Source organism: Sebastes umbrosus, chromosome 2, assembly GCF_015220745.1.
Source record: "Sebastes umbrosus isolate fSebUmb1 chromosome 2, fSebUmb1.pri, whole genome shotgun sequence".
NCBI classification, from domain to species: domain Eukaryota; kingdom Metazoa; phylum Chordata; class Actinopteri; order Perciformes; family Sebastidae; genus Sebastes; species Sebastes umbrosus.
Window position 1 is genome coordinate 40,164,713 of NC_051270.1, and position 15,365 is coordinate 40,180,077.

General features: G+C 42.1%; 1 protein-coding gene across 3 annotated transcripts in view; it reads left to right on the forward strand.

The window, feature by feature from the left end:
• The window catches only part of mpped2a (metallophosphoesterase domain containing 2a), a 104,718-nt gene that overhangs the window by 40,706 nt on the left and 48,647 nt on the right, over positions 1-15,365 (forward strand). For all 3 annotated transcript variants that reach the window (XM_037747625.1, XM_037747633.1, XM_037747617.1), the window contains one exon: positions 7,732-7,957. In XM_037747625.1, coding sequence (XP_037603553.1) covers positions 7,732-7,957 — 226 coding nt within the window. The remainder of the gene's footprint in view (positions 1-7,731; positions 7,958-15,365) is intronic.

Below are 15,365 nucleotides of genomic sequence, written 5' to 3' on the forward strand. Positions count from 1 at the left end.
AATCGTTAACCGACAATATTTGTGCCTCGCATGCAGTGGTGTACCAGCTGCAGGAGCACAACAGATATTGGTTGACGGGAGTCTCCAGTTCACCATCTGAGAGCGTTAACTTAGCAGCTACGATGCTGCGTGTAGTGTCACGGACATGCAGCCACTTTCCCAGTAAAAGTCTCCACCGCACATTTAGTTTAGTTTAGCAGGTTGTCAGCTGTGTGTCTGCGCAGCGTAACAATATTTTGTCTGGCCGGCATAACTTTAGCGAGTGTCCAACAGTGTATTTGTGCTACGTTAGCAGCTCTAGCGTTGCCGGAGGCTTCGTGCTTGCCGCCGCCACCACATGTAGTCTGTTTAACTTTAGTGAGTTTCCAACAGACCGTGTGTGTGTGTTGGTGGTGAGTGTGAGGTTGTTGGTGGCGTTCTAGCTGTGATCGTAGGTGTAGCAGTGTGTGTACAGTTTCTTTGTCGGTGAATAAATGCTACGATCCTCCGCTCCACTCAAGCGAGCCAGAGAGACCGGAGCTGACTTCCTGTATCCTGCAACTCCGGCTCCGCCTCTTAAGGTGGGCTGTTAAGGTGGACCAGCTGTTCTCCTTAATGTGACGAGCTGCTCCTCTGAGCCGCTCAGCTTTTGAGTTAATTATTAACATTTCTTTTAACCATTTTAACCGTTTTAACCGATAGCGTTAATCGGTTAAAATGCTTAATCTCTACTTATTTAATATGCACTTGGAATACGTGTTGATTTGGTTCCATCATATTTCTTTAAGCATTCATTTGAGGAGACGAGACAATTTAATTTTCTTAGGTATTCACCTCTTTAATTTAAGGGATGTCATATAGAATCTGTGTTTTTTTTTTAAAGAGTGTATTTTTAGTATTACAGTGTGAAAAACAATCTAATTGAAATGTTTTTACCTTCTTACATCTTTATACAAATGGAAGTCTTCCTTCTTGAAAACAACCCTCTGCACACGTAGTTCTGCAGAGTTTTATTTTGATTTTGTCTTTCACGCCCATTTGTGGGCGAAGAATAAATAATAAATCTAGGTGGATCACTCCACCAGCCCTCTGTGAGATGTATCACGGTGGCAATAAAAAGCAGTAGAAACTCCCAGTAGAGTAATGGAGATGGAGTTGTTTGATGGTAATTATGTTTTCCCCCACCTTTTCCCTGCATGGAGGTGGAGGAGAGGATGAGTGTGTGTGTGATCCAGTTATAGTGCTGGGGGACTGCAAGACGGCGCTCTCATATAAGGTTAGACTGGAATTTATGATCCTCAGACGCGACAACAGCTAATTTAGAGTAGCGGGAATGAAACCCGTAGACCGGGGAACCATGATTCTTTTATTTTCAGGATTAGAGAACACTCTCTCTCTCTCTCTCTCTCTCTCACTCTCTCTCTCTCTCTCTCTCTCTCTCTCTCTCTCTCACACACTCACACTTTAGACAGATGCGGTGGAATTTTGTATCTATCTGCTCTGAGCCAGTGTATCCTGATTGAATTTATATTCTATTCAGTTTCTATTATCTTTATTTCCAATTGTGAACTTGACCGCATGGAGCAGTACCTTTACATCTTTTCTTTCACTTACTGTCACGAGTCAAAAGCATTTTTATTCAACAAATAAGTTTTATTGGTTTCTTTATTCAATTTGCCCTCTTGGCATGCATCATAACCTTCTGCTATTACTGGCCAGAGCAGCACCGAGTCAGAGGAACACATGGGTAAAAGGGCTATCTAACGAATACTTTCCTGTCAGCCGGACTGCCTGTTGTAGGTGGATGTAGCCCTCTTGCCTGTAAATCTGTGCAATAATCCTGTAATGTATGTGAAGGATTTGACTTTTGTACAGTTTTTGTCAATAGATTTGTGTAGTATATCCGGTAAAATCTGCTTAACGTTTAAATATAGCTACTGAAATGCAGTTGTAAAGGATATATGCAATCTAGACCTATACATTTGAACTTTTCAACGAAATTCAGCTCTGTTTAATCAACCCCAGATGTTCCATCTGCAAATCACTAAAACCAGCTGACTGAGCTGTGCTCATCAGCTGCTCAGACAATAAACAAATTACTAACTAGCAGAATTCATAAAACTGTTACATGAAGTCACTGGCCGTAAAGAGAGACATTTTTTTCAACTCCATTCACCAGAAAAATTGTTGGCATTGTGCGTTTCTGCAAACTACGGATACCACAAATATGTGTCATAAATATGTTTCATATCAGCCTCGTATCCGGCTTGCAGAAACGCACAATGCCGCGTGGTAAATGTTGTGAAATGCTTTGTTAGGTTTAGGCTAGGGATGCTCATTTTGAAAACTTTTCTTAACCGATAACCGACCCTCGTTAACCAATTATTAACCGTTAACCGACAAGATTTGTGCGTCGCGCCAGCTGCAGTGTATGAGCACAACAGACAACTGAGTCTCCAGTTCAGCGTCCGGGAGCGTTAACTTAGCAGCTACGATGCTGCGTGTAGTGTCGCGGACATGCAGCCACTTTCACAGTAAAAGTCTCCACCGCACATTTAGTTTAGTTTAGCAGGTTGTCAGCTGTGTGTCTGCCCGGCATAACGATACTCTGTCTGCCTGGATTAACGATAGCGATTGTCCGATAAACTGTGTGTGTATTTGTGCTACGTTAGCAGCTCTAGCATTGTCGGAGGCTTCTTGCTCGCCGACGCCACACACATACAGTCTGTCAGAGCAACGTAACTTTAATGAGTGTCCATGTGTGTGTGTTGGCGGTGAGTGTGAGGTTGTTGGTGGCGTTCTAGCTGTGATCGTAGGTGTAGCAGTGTGTGTACAGTTTATTTGTCGGTGAATAAATGCTACTAAACTACAACTCCTCCGCTCCACTCAGGCGAGCCGGAGACCGGAGCCGACTTCCTGTATCCTGCAACGCAGGCTCCGCCTCTTAAGGTGGGCTGTTAAGGTGGACCAGCTTTTTCCCTTAAAGTGACGAGCCGCTCCTCTGAGCCGCTCAGCTTTTTAATTAATTATAAATATTTCTTTTAACCCTTCAACCGATAGTGTTAATCAGTTAAAATGCTTAATGTCGCATAACGGTTAAACGGTTAATTTTGAACATCCCTAGTTTAGGCAACAAAACTACTTGGTTCAGGTAAGAAAAAACATCATGGTTTGTGTTATAATAAATAAATAAATGACAACTTCCCTTCGTGGACTTTCTTACATAACAAGCATGACGACTTTACATAACAACTGTAAAGTCAACGTTGACTTTTAGTTTCACACGGTACACGAACAGCGAGCTCCTGGGTGATAGTCCTGTTTGTTTGACCATCCACCCTTAGTGGACTTTCTCGCTTGTTATACTCATTATTAATAATAACAGCCGCTCCATATACTACTTCACTTGCTCTGCCAGAATGCGGAAACCTCCACATTTAACGGTTTGCAGAAACGTACAATGCAACTGGGCTGGATCTTTTAAATTGATATATTTCACCTGAATACAATTCATAAAACAGCTACCAAAGTAATGTTGGCTTCTCAGTGCTACACATTTATCCTAAGGAGGTCAGACAGTGGTGCGTTTCAAGTTGATTTTTTTTTTGCCCAAGGTCGAGAACCAATTTCCTACTTGTGTTTAGAGACTGAGGAACATCCACATTCATACAGGTTGCCTTTATCTGTTGGAAGTGATGATTTCTGAATATGATCAAGCCAACATCAGAGCTTTCAAATTTGCGTTCAGTTCATAAATCAAAAACACGACTTGACACCTCTTGACAGCACCACATGACCTTACGTCAGCCAAACAATATGACAATATGTACTTTTTTAATCAGGATGAATTCATTAGCATAGCATGGAGTCATCACTCATGTCAATGCCACGCTTCATACAGTAAGTGCTGCTGCTGGTTGAAAACAGAAGTTGAACTTCAAATTCTGTCCAAACCCTCCTGCCACAACAGATTAATAAATGAAGGCAATAATTCCCAATTCCAGCTTCTCACTTGTGATGATGTTCTGCTTTTCTTGTTATTATTTGATAGTGAACAAAAAATATTTTGGTTGGTTGGACAAAACACTTTAGGTCATAGGAAACTGTGTTTTTATGCCTCTGTGACAGCCGTGGCCTGAGGCGTTACGTTTTTGTTTTGTCCGAACGTCCATATGTCCGAACGTCCCATTCTCGTGAACATGATATCTCAGGATTCCTAGAGCGAATTTCTTCAAATTTGGCACAAACGTCCACCTGGACTCGTGGACAAACTGATTAGATGTTGGTGGTCAAAGGTCACTGTGACCTCACAAAACATGTTTTTGGCCATAACTCAAGAATTCATATGTTAATTATGACAATTTCACAGAACGGCTGTTTATCGGCAACATGATACGTATCTTGATACAGGGGTTATGATTCAATATATTGTGATACTGTACGCGAGGCGAAATTTAGGGAAAGTATAAAGAACACACCACCATATGCATAAAATCTGACAAAAAAAGTTTACTTTTTTTATGCAATCAGAACAGTGGGATCTGAACTGTCAGTTATCACAGTCCCTCTAACATCCAGCATCCTATCTCATACACTGAGAGGACGCATCTCTTTGCAAATGAAATAAAGTATTGATTGACTGTGTTCATCTTTGCATGTTAACTATTAATTAAAAATAAATACCGTATTTGAGAATCTATACAGTATCACAAAACATACTATTGCGACATTTGATATTTTCAATATTCTTTTTCACCCCCTAATGTCTAACAGGATAAAATGATGAAGTGATGACATTTTGGACAGACATGGATGTAACTAGGGATGTCACGGTACCAGAGATCTAGTAGTCAATACCAATACCAGTGAATTTACACGATTCTCGATACCAATTCGATACCACGGTAAAAAAAACAATAAATCCCATGTTATTCAACACGCACTCCTTTATTAAAACATTTGAACATTACAAAAAACAGAGGCATGTAGCCTTTAAGTAATAAATAAAAAGAAACGTCTATTAACATTGTAAAACAGAATAGTGGCATGAAGCCTTCAAGTATTTAAAACAAACCATATCGTCTGGATGTCTGTCTCTGAGGTGCTCCGCTAAATTGGAAGAAAAGTACGACGGCACCGTTACTGCACCGCATACTGGTTTTAACGGATCTATTATTACTCCTTGTAAATCCGCCTCGAACGCAAAGTACTTCCATACCCGACTCTTCTATTTGTTTTCTCAGCGAGTTGAGGCGGAGGTAGCGCTGCAGCTGCTGACATCTTTCACGTCTCGTGTTGTTGTTTTTTTCCGTGCCGTTACGGCGTTCTTCTTCTTCTTTCATTTCACGGCAGATGAGAACACTTGTAGGCGTTTACTGCCCCCATTAGATCCGGAAGAATCGCATCTCCAGTACCTCCGCTCCGGATCCAAATGACCATTACAGGCATCGTTCGGTATATACCGTCGGTACCAAAGAAAACAAGTACCGTCACATTTTTAGAATTTTGGTACCGAGTTGGTACCGAAGTGTCGGTTCTCGTGACATCCCTAGATGTAACTGTAACTTGGCTGGTTGGCGGAGGCATATGACCGTGAGACAGTAATTGTAGTTTCACTCTGACATTTTATAGACCAAACAATTAATAGTTTGATCAAGATAAGCATCATTAATGAAGATCATTGTTAGTTGCAGCAGTGCTATTATAAATGATATAGCCTGGGTTGGGGGTGCTGCTGGTTAACTCTATTAGCCTGCAGATTAGTCTATAGAGAACCTACAGAGCAGGTGAAAAGAGACAGAAAGGAACTAAATCAACAGGAAGCCTAAAAACCCCGAATGAAGGAGGGGAAAAGGAGAACTAGAGAAAGGACGGAGGGGTGATGAAGGCCAGAGCCTTTTGCTGAGTGCTCAATCTGCTGGAATAAAGTAGTAAGTCAGTTTCTTGATGGCGAAGGGGACCCGGGGACAAATCACCCCGACAGAGGAGACGAAAAGGGCACAGCAGAAGTTGAAAGATGAGGGGATGAGAATTGTAATAGATGTTCTTCTCTATTTAGTTCAGGTTCATGCTTTCTCCAGCCGCCCGGCGTCTGCAGAGATGGACGGTGGTGTGCTGGGGTCAAGCAGAGCAGTCAGCTGGTTGTAACCTCTCTGACTGTCTGAATTGAGGGTATTTTTCCCCTCCACTTATCTGAGTTTTCTTTCCAGTCCTGATCTGTGCTCTGGGTTAGGTATACAGGGAGCTGCTGAGGAGAGCGTATACGCTCCGTGTACAAAATATTACAACAACCTGCTGTTTGTGTAAAAGCAGACCGACCAGGTGGAAACGTACAGCCCCTTTGTGACTTTATAAAACGCTGATCTGCCATGAAAGGAGAGCGGCGCTGCACGATCATGACCGCGTGTGAAGAATCTGTTGGCTGTTAAGAATTATTAGCAGTGTCATGAAATCGTAAGAATTTGTTGTTAATTTAATTTAACAACCTTAGAAACAAATATTCTGCTGATTCAATTCTCAATAATATCCTTTACTGATTTGCTGACAACATGCAGTAAAATATGATGGATTCAGAAATACTTTTATCAAGCAACAAATTAGTATTCCGGGCTAAGTCAAATATTTGTGTACACATGTGCCACATTTCTGCAACTGCTTCAAAGTAAAAGCCTGAATATTTCAGGGTTACAAGTGAGTTAAGAGTTGGTCTAAATCTTTTTGTTTATTTTTTGATAAACAGAAACTTTTCTCCGTATGAATTGAGTTGATGCTTATATTTCCAATAATTTCATATCGCAATAATAATAAAAAGGCAAAACCTGATGCAGCCCTAACAGGGAGCTGTAACTGAAGTAAAGGAGACCAGATATTAAAACCTTTGGATCTGTTCAAACAGCGACCTGGCTCATCAGTGCTGTCCACCTCTGATGTACAAAACGTTCTTTATTTGCAGCTACAGAAAAACCGCTCATTTGTCGGCACCTACGTTGGTTTGTGCAACTTTGATATGTCATCTGGTTTATAAAAATGTAGCTTCAATGTAAGAACTTTGACTTGAATGGAGAGTTTTAGTGCTTCTAAATTGTTTCAGCAGCTGACAAACTCTGAAAAAAATCAATTTTGGGGGGGGGATTGTCAAATATTTGTAAATTTGTTGCTCAAAAATTGTTAAACTATGTAATAGAGCATGCATCAATTTGATAGTAAAGGTAGTTATGGAGATATTATGATTAGTTGTTGTGTCTTTCTAGCCAAATAGCCACCATGGTGCTAACATAGCAGCTAGGTGGCTCACGCTAACAAGCTCCGGCCGTGCTTCTTGCTATTGGACGGGTGTATGGGTGGGCCCTCAATACTGCATCTCCACCCCCACGATCACTAATGACGTCACCAGCACAAGGTGGTGGTGCCGTATCCGGGATATTTTGGCTTCAGTTTTGTACAGTGGGAGGAGGTGGAGAAGTGTCGTCCATCTATATATACAGTAACTACAATGTCCTCAGTTCAGTTCTATGCCGGCCGTCACTTCAGTCAGCTTGTGCACAAAAATGTCATCATCACACATATTGGTGGAGCGACTGTTCCTGATGTGCTATACATTCATATCCACATGAACAGGAGATGGTTTATTTCAGGTCAGAGGTTTTAGAACATTTTAGATAGGAGGACATTGTTGCCTCACTGAGTATGAGAAGAACGTGATACAGACTAGATATTCAGCTCACCACCCTCTCCCTCTTTTGTCTCCTCTAGGTGGCCTCCCGTACGAGTTTAAGGTGGTGATTGCCGGCAACCACGAGCTGACCTTTGATAAGGACTTTATGGCCGAGCTGGTCAAGCAGGATTACTACCGATTCCCCTCAGTGTCCAAACTCAAACCGGAGGACTTTGACAATGTCCAGACGCTCCTCTCAAACTGTGTGTACCTGCAGGACTCGGACGTCACCATAAAGGGATTCCGGATATACGGAGCGCCATGGTAAGAGCACCAAGCTCCCTTTTGTCCTCCATCCAAAACAACCCTCATCACTTTCTGTCTTTCTTTATCGCTGAGTCGCAATTGTGTGTGGTTGTGTTGTGGATCCCTGAGGTGAAGGTGTGCCTTCCCCTCTGTCAGTGTCTGGCTGTTTTCCAGCTCCGCTCCCTGCAGTAACTCTGTACTCTCAGTGAGGTGCCTCTCTTACACGCAGGGTGCTATTCCCAGCTCGCACATTTCTTTATGAGCTCAGGACCTTCACCTGCTCCCCGGGCTTACGTTACACCTGTGTTTTGACACGGGGTTAAGTGATACGCGTGGTACCGGGATTCTCCTGTCAATAGGCTCTCAGGTGTGGAAAGAACGCAGAGAAAGAGAGGATGTGTATGGTGGAGGAACGGTGTAAGCAGCATGTATTCAACAGGGGGACTGAGAAGTGTTTGTGCAGATAAAGTACTTGTAGTCCTGATGGAGGAAAAGTCTCCTGAGACCACTGCTGCATTCATGGAAGTAAAACTTTGACTCATGCAGCTGAAATTTCATCCACTATAATGTTAGAAATGATAACGTGTTCTTGAATTAGTGTCATTTCAAAATAGATTCCTGGGTTAACCGGTAGGTTCTGTAGCTTGATGCACGTAACAATAGTTTTGTAGCTGTTTTTTTAAAAGAACTATTTGGGAGAAAGTGTTTCTCAGAAATGGTATTATTTGTTTGTTATGAAAGCAACACCAATATCCAGTATATTTGAGAGTTGACAGACGCGACGATGGCGGAGGATTCGGTGTCAAAGCAGACAGCAAAAGCGCCTATTTGGTAGGGGTGTAACGATACATCAATATGGATCGATATGTCGATTCAGTGATCAACGATCCAATATCATCGATGCAAAATGAAAACATCGATACATGCAGTATCATCACCTTTAAAGTACACCTTTATTTTGAAGTTCCCATGGCACATCTGTGTCATTTCCATCCAAGTGCACCTTATTCCTACAGAGCCCAGTCATAAAATTGTCAAATCATATTTTAATTGCATTTTGTGAGTTGATATAAATGTAAGTGATTGTGTTAAATGGACATATGATATCATGTCATATTGATTGCAGGCCCCTGAATTAAATCAAATCGTAATAATATCGTGGCAGACTTTGTGATATCAGCAAATATCGTATTGTTGTCCAAAGAATCAATATAGTATTGTATCATGATGAAACTTGTGATTTACACCCCAACTATTTGCCAATGTTTTCAGATTTAAACCCAATACTGTAAGGGAACTAGGGATGCTCATTTTGAAAGATTTTCTTAACCAATAACTGACCCTCGTTAACCGATTATTAACCGACAACATTTGTGCGTCGCGCCAGCAACAGGAGCACAACGACAACGGAGTCTCCAGTTCACCGTCCGGGAGCGTTAACTTAGCAGCTACGATGCTGCGTGTAGTGTCGCGGACATGCAGCCACTTTCCCGGTAAAAGTCTCCACCACACATTTAGTTTAGTTTAGCAGGTTGTCAGCTGTGTGTCTGCCTGGCATAACTTTAGCGAGCGGCCAACAAACAGTGTGTGTTTGTGCTACGTTAGCAGCTCTAGCATTGCTGGAGGCTTCTTGCTCGCCGCCGCCGCCACACACATTCAGTCTGTCAGCGCGACTTAACTTTAACTAGTGTCCGTGTGTGTGTTGGTGGTGAGTGTGAGGTTGTTGGTGGCATTCTAGCTGTGATCGTAGGTGTAGCAGTGTGTGTACAGTTTATTTGTCGTTGAGTAAATGCTACTAAACTACAACTCCTCCACTCCGCTCAAGCGAGCCAGAGACCAGAGCCGACTTCCTGTATCCTGCAACTCCAGCTCCGCCTCTTAAGGTGGGCTGTTAAGGTGGACCAGCTTTTCTCCTTAAAGTGACGAGCCGTTCCTCTGAGCCGCTCAGCTTTTTAATTAATTATTAATGTTTCTTTTAACCGATAGTGTTAATCGGTTAAAATGCGTAATGTCGGTCAACGGTTAAACGGTTGATTATGAACATCCTTAAAGGAAACCATAATGTTAATGAGACAATTGGAGAAGGACGGAGCCGTCACAGCCGGTGTGCTGGTGGAAACCTGCGACCCCGCACCGGAGAGGCCAGACACGCAGCCATCCAACGTTACAGATCAAAGTCTCTTTTCTTGTAAAATGTCCGGTGTAATCGGTAACAGCGGTGTTGTCACCAGTTTAGGAATCGGTGGGAAAATTTCCGTGACACCCCTAATTTCTACATTTTCTAGATTGTATTGCTGTTGTATACTGTATCTGTCCATCTTCTATGTTGTATATCCTCCTAGCCCGTATGAATGTGGATTCAGAGTATTGCTGTAGAAGAGCTCAATGCTCAGTAAACAATGGTTGATGATGATTTCAGCATTATTTCCCTGCAGTAGAAATATTCATAGACTGATGCTGATAGTTTGCCAGTTCAGTAGTGTGTTTCTAATAATCCTTTATTGTCATCTCGGTGGTGCCCTCTCTTTGCTCAATGCAATCGTCCAATAGAAAGAGTCCTGCCGTCTCACAGTATTTGAACCATCTGACCTGTATGTTTTGTTGTGTGACGGTCGAGGCTGAAATGTCTTCCTCTGTCCTGCTGGGTCTCTCTCTCTCTCTCTCTCTCTCTCTCTCTCTCTCCTCTTCTCTCTCTCTCTCTCTCTCTCCTCTCTTCTCTCTCTCTCTCTCCTCTTCTCTCTCTCTCTGTCTCTCTCTCTCTCTCTCTCTCTGTCTCTCTCTCTCTGTGTGTGTATGTTCAGTAGTCCTCACAAGTCTGCTCCAGACTTAAATAACTATTTAGGTCACACCTTCATCCTTTCAGTGTCTATAATTAGCAGCTTTTCAGGCTGGCTTCAGAGGGACAGTGGCGGGGGCAGATCCCAGCATTCCTCCGACATCACAGCAGCAGGAAGAAGAGGTTACCCTCTCTTTTCCCCTCCATCCTTCCTCCTTTCCATCCCTCTGTTTGACAGAGGAAGGATGCTGCCCCCCCTCCCTGGTGGGTGTTTAGTGTGAGGGCTGGTAAGTGTCTGTTGTGACAGCTGGGGGTCTCGTGAGAGGCGGAGTGGACAGCTTGGCCACCCACACCCCTCCTCAGCTTCCTCACCTCCTTCACACCCATATGCCATCGTGGCCCGAGGTCTGGCCTGCTTGTCCGGTGTGAGGTCTCACTTAGCCCCGCAGTGACCCCTCACTTCATCAACAGCTCACCAGCTCGCCGCCTGGGTGGCCGAGCTCCTCCGAGTCCCTCGGCGGCCTGCTGCTGCAGGCCAGGACGCGACAGCATCACTCAGGAAATGTAGCGTGTAACTACCACCTGATAAACGCTGCAGTGGTCTGCTCTGCTGCTGCTGCTTTAAAAACACAATTAAATATTATATTCAGTTCATCTAATCCCACATCTGCTTTCAGTGGGCTGAAGTAGGGATGCACGATATGGAGCTTTTTCTTTTTTTTTTCTTCTACTTATTCTTCTTCTTCTTCTTCTTCTACTCCTCCGTGTTTATTGGTGGATTGCAAACCAATTTTCATGGTGCATACCACCTACTGAGGGTGTACAGGGCTCTAGACTAACTTTTCCACTGGTAGCACTGGTGCTACCAACTTTCTCAGTTGGTCGCACAAGCACATGATTTGGTCCCACCCTTTTTTTTGGGTTACAGCATGGTATTAATCAATGACCTTGCATGCTAATAAATAGTTGTCTTAATTTACATATCCCAGTGAAACATTGACAATGCCTCCAAGCTTGATATTTGCAAAATATTTTAACTAACAAGTTTAGAGTTGCCTGCAACGGACGGACCACATTGCCTACAATAAAAACATAGCACAGTGTTCCCCTCGTACCGTAACCACGGGTACTGTGTTAGCCATTGTGGCTGAAAGTGATACTTCTGTTTCTTCACCTGTCTGTCAGCCAGTCTCTCCGTGCCTGTTGCACATTCATCATCGGTGGTGTCTGAGTCGGCATCTCTGTTAGACTCTCCCTCACCACCAGCTTCCTCCGTTCTCTCCTCATTTTTTTTTTTAAATAATCAGCGATAGACCGCTTCATTTTGGTGAACAGCGAAACTTTGGCGCCCTGCAGTGTGTGATGCGCGTGAGCAGGGTCTGAAATTAACTTTTTTCCATTAACTGTGGTTTGTTATTGCCATCTGTAGTGATTATTGCATAAAAACATAATTATTAATTGTGATTATTTAAATATAATATGTACAATAATAATTCCCTTTCTATTATCTATTTTATATTGCTGTGAAAAAAAAATAGCATTTGGTCGAAAAACAAGATTTTGCATTGGGCCCCCAAAAAGTTATGACCGGCCCTGCTAGCTGCTCTCTAAAGTTAGAGGAGCTGCTGGAGATGCTGCTGTCATGAGGCGATCATGTTGGTACGGACTAAATTCATTCATTGCAGCCTTGTTACCCAAAGGAGACAAAGAGAGGAGTCAGTAAGTAAATAAGTGGTTAACATCAGTAACATGATTTGAGCTGTGGCGGAGTTTTGACTCCTCGTTAATGTAACGTTATCGTCATCTCACTCACTGTGATTGCAAACGTCGGCTGCCGGCTCGTTAGTGAGCGTTAACTGTAATGTTACCGTTAACATCCAACAGTCTAACGTTAGCTAACTGTAACGTTACTGGTAACTACTAAAGAGTTTAACTCACTGACTTGAGAGTTATTCTCCGTTGACGCTGCAGCTCCGGAGATCAGAGGCCGGCGGTGTGTGTGTGTGTGTGTGTGCGCGCGCGCGCGCGTGCGGGGGGTGTGTACGTGCGGGACGGATCGCATACAGTGTGTATACGTGTGTGGGTTTATGTTGTCACGGAGGTTTAATAATAACGGTGCGCTACACAAAACCTGCAGTCATTTTCATCATAGAAGGTTTCCACAGAACAGAGGAGGTGCAGGAGAGGAGAGAGAGGCTGCGCCAGTGAGGAACAAAAACCACTGCTTTCATCTGCAATATCCAACGCTCTTACCTTGTTACCAAAATAGTAATGATCATGCACTTGCAAAATGCCACTAGGTAAAAATTTTACTCGCACACTCCCAAAAAGGTCGCATATGCGATCATTTTGGTCGCAGTCTAGAGCCCTTGTGTACATGCTGCACTTGTTGAGTTAATGAAGCAATTTGGATTGTCAGCCAATAATCTATGGGCTATAATTTAATTATCGGAATAATTAATTAAAAAAATAATTAAAAACAGTTTTTTTTCTATCTGTTCAAACTGTATCTTAAAGGGGGAGATGTGTGATGGTTAAGATTGATGTTTTTCTGCTGAAGCACCTGATGAGAGGCAAAGAGTAGCTGCTAAAATAGAAGAGTATAGAGGTACAAGACAGGGAAGGTTAATGGTGTTTTAGTAGGACTGTCAATCGATTAAAATATTTACTTGTGATTAATTGCATGATTGTCCATAGTATATCGCGATTTATCGCAAATTAATCGCATTTTTCATCTGTTCAGAATGTACCTTAAAGCGAGATTTGTCAAATATTTAATACTCTTATCAACATGGGAGTGAACAAATATGCTGCTTTATGCAAAGATGTGTATATATCTATAATGGGAAATCAATTAACAACACAAAACAATGACAGATATTGTCTAGAAACCCTCACAGGTACTGCATTTAGCATAAAACAATATGCTCCAATCATAACATGGCAAACTGCAGCCCAACAGGCAACAACAGCTGTCAGTGTGCTGACTTGACTATGACTTGCCCCTAACTGCATGTGATTATCATAAAGTGGGCATGTCTGTAAAGGGGAGACTCGTGGGTACCCAGAGAACTCATTTTCATTCACTGATCTGGAGGTCAGAGGTCAAGGGACCTCTTTGAAAATGGACAGGACAGTTTTTCCTCTACAAACTTTAGTCTAAGTTTGGAGCTTTATTTAACCTCCTTTGAGCAACAACCAAAAAATCCCAACTTGTATTAATCCATTAAAGAAATTAGTGGCGTTAAAAATGAATTTGCGTTAACACGTTATTATCACATTAACTTTGACAGCCTTCATAATAATATAACTTTCCTATTATCTGCCAGTCATTTTTCGGGCCCGATATATATCGTGCATCCCTAGTTTGAAGTTTTAGAGACTTTCAGTTTTATGACAAAATTAAATTTTTCATAGGAAATTGGGTATTTCCGAGTTTACCAACATTTGTTGGCTTTTTTTTAACCTCAAATGCCACAGATTGTATTATGTCCCACCGCCGTCCAACTCAAACTGACAAATGTCAACGACAAAGAAAAAATGCCATCCAAAGGATGTTTCCGTGTTTCCTTTCACTTTGTAGAGAAATCCACTTTGCTTGTTGCTGTTCTAAAAAGCAGTTTGCTTTTTCTTTTAATCCATCAGCCACTCTTTAATATTCACTTCACAGCTCCTCTGTTATGTTTCATCAAATCCACTAAAATAATGAATGATTTGTGTCTCGAAAAACACAAGAACACTTCCACAAGATCAAGCAGGACTGTGACGTGGTGGAGAAGCAGCAGGTTTACACATAATGACTGCAGGTTTTCATCTGTACAAGATGGAAGCAAACACTCTGCTCTGATTAGCAAAATAACAACCTACTTTCCATCGCTGCTCCCACCATTTCTTTTTATCAATTCATCATTTAAATGTCGTTTTTAAAGGTCTAATGGATCAAAATGACATTCTGCTGCAGCGCTTTTCAAACATAATCTCTTATAATTATCTGCAGCAGGTTGTCAGTTCAGTATGTGGTCATTTATAGTGGAAAGATTTGGATATAGCGCTGAGAAACAGTTCATTCAGTACGATATGTATGTGTTGTGGACACATCCATGTCTGCCGTACTCACATTAGACATAAAAGCAGCACACGCAAACATGCTTTCACATCCTATCAGTAAAAGTCTGCACTTTCCCACGCCGATTGTTTCAACTTTTTATCTCCTAAAAGTGAGGAAGTAAAGCTCGTCTGAACTCCACTCTTTAGGGATCGAGGTGGATTTGAACAAGGTCAAGCTTTCTCTCACACACACTCATAGCTTTTTGGTTACTTAAATATGTGTCCAACATGTTGCCTCAGTTAATTAATCTCACAAGAGTATCTATAAAAACATCTTCAGTGTTGAGGGGAAAATTGCCCCAGATGTTGTAAATGGGAGTAGTCCTCTGGCTGTGGGTTTATTGCCGATAAAAAAAAATATATATCAGAGATTAGATTCATTTAAAAGCAGGAGACTTTCCTTAATTCCTTAAAGTGGCAACAGATAACTTTTCAACTGACCCAAATTCAGCTACTGAAACAAGAAACGTCTTGAATAAATGAATTCCTTTGAAAATATCCTTGAACTTTCCTTATCAGATTAAATGGGTGATATGAATGATT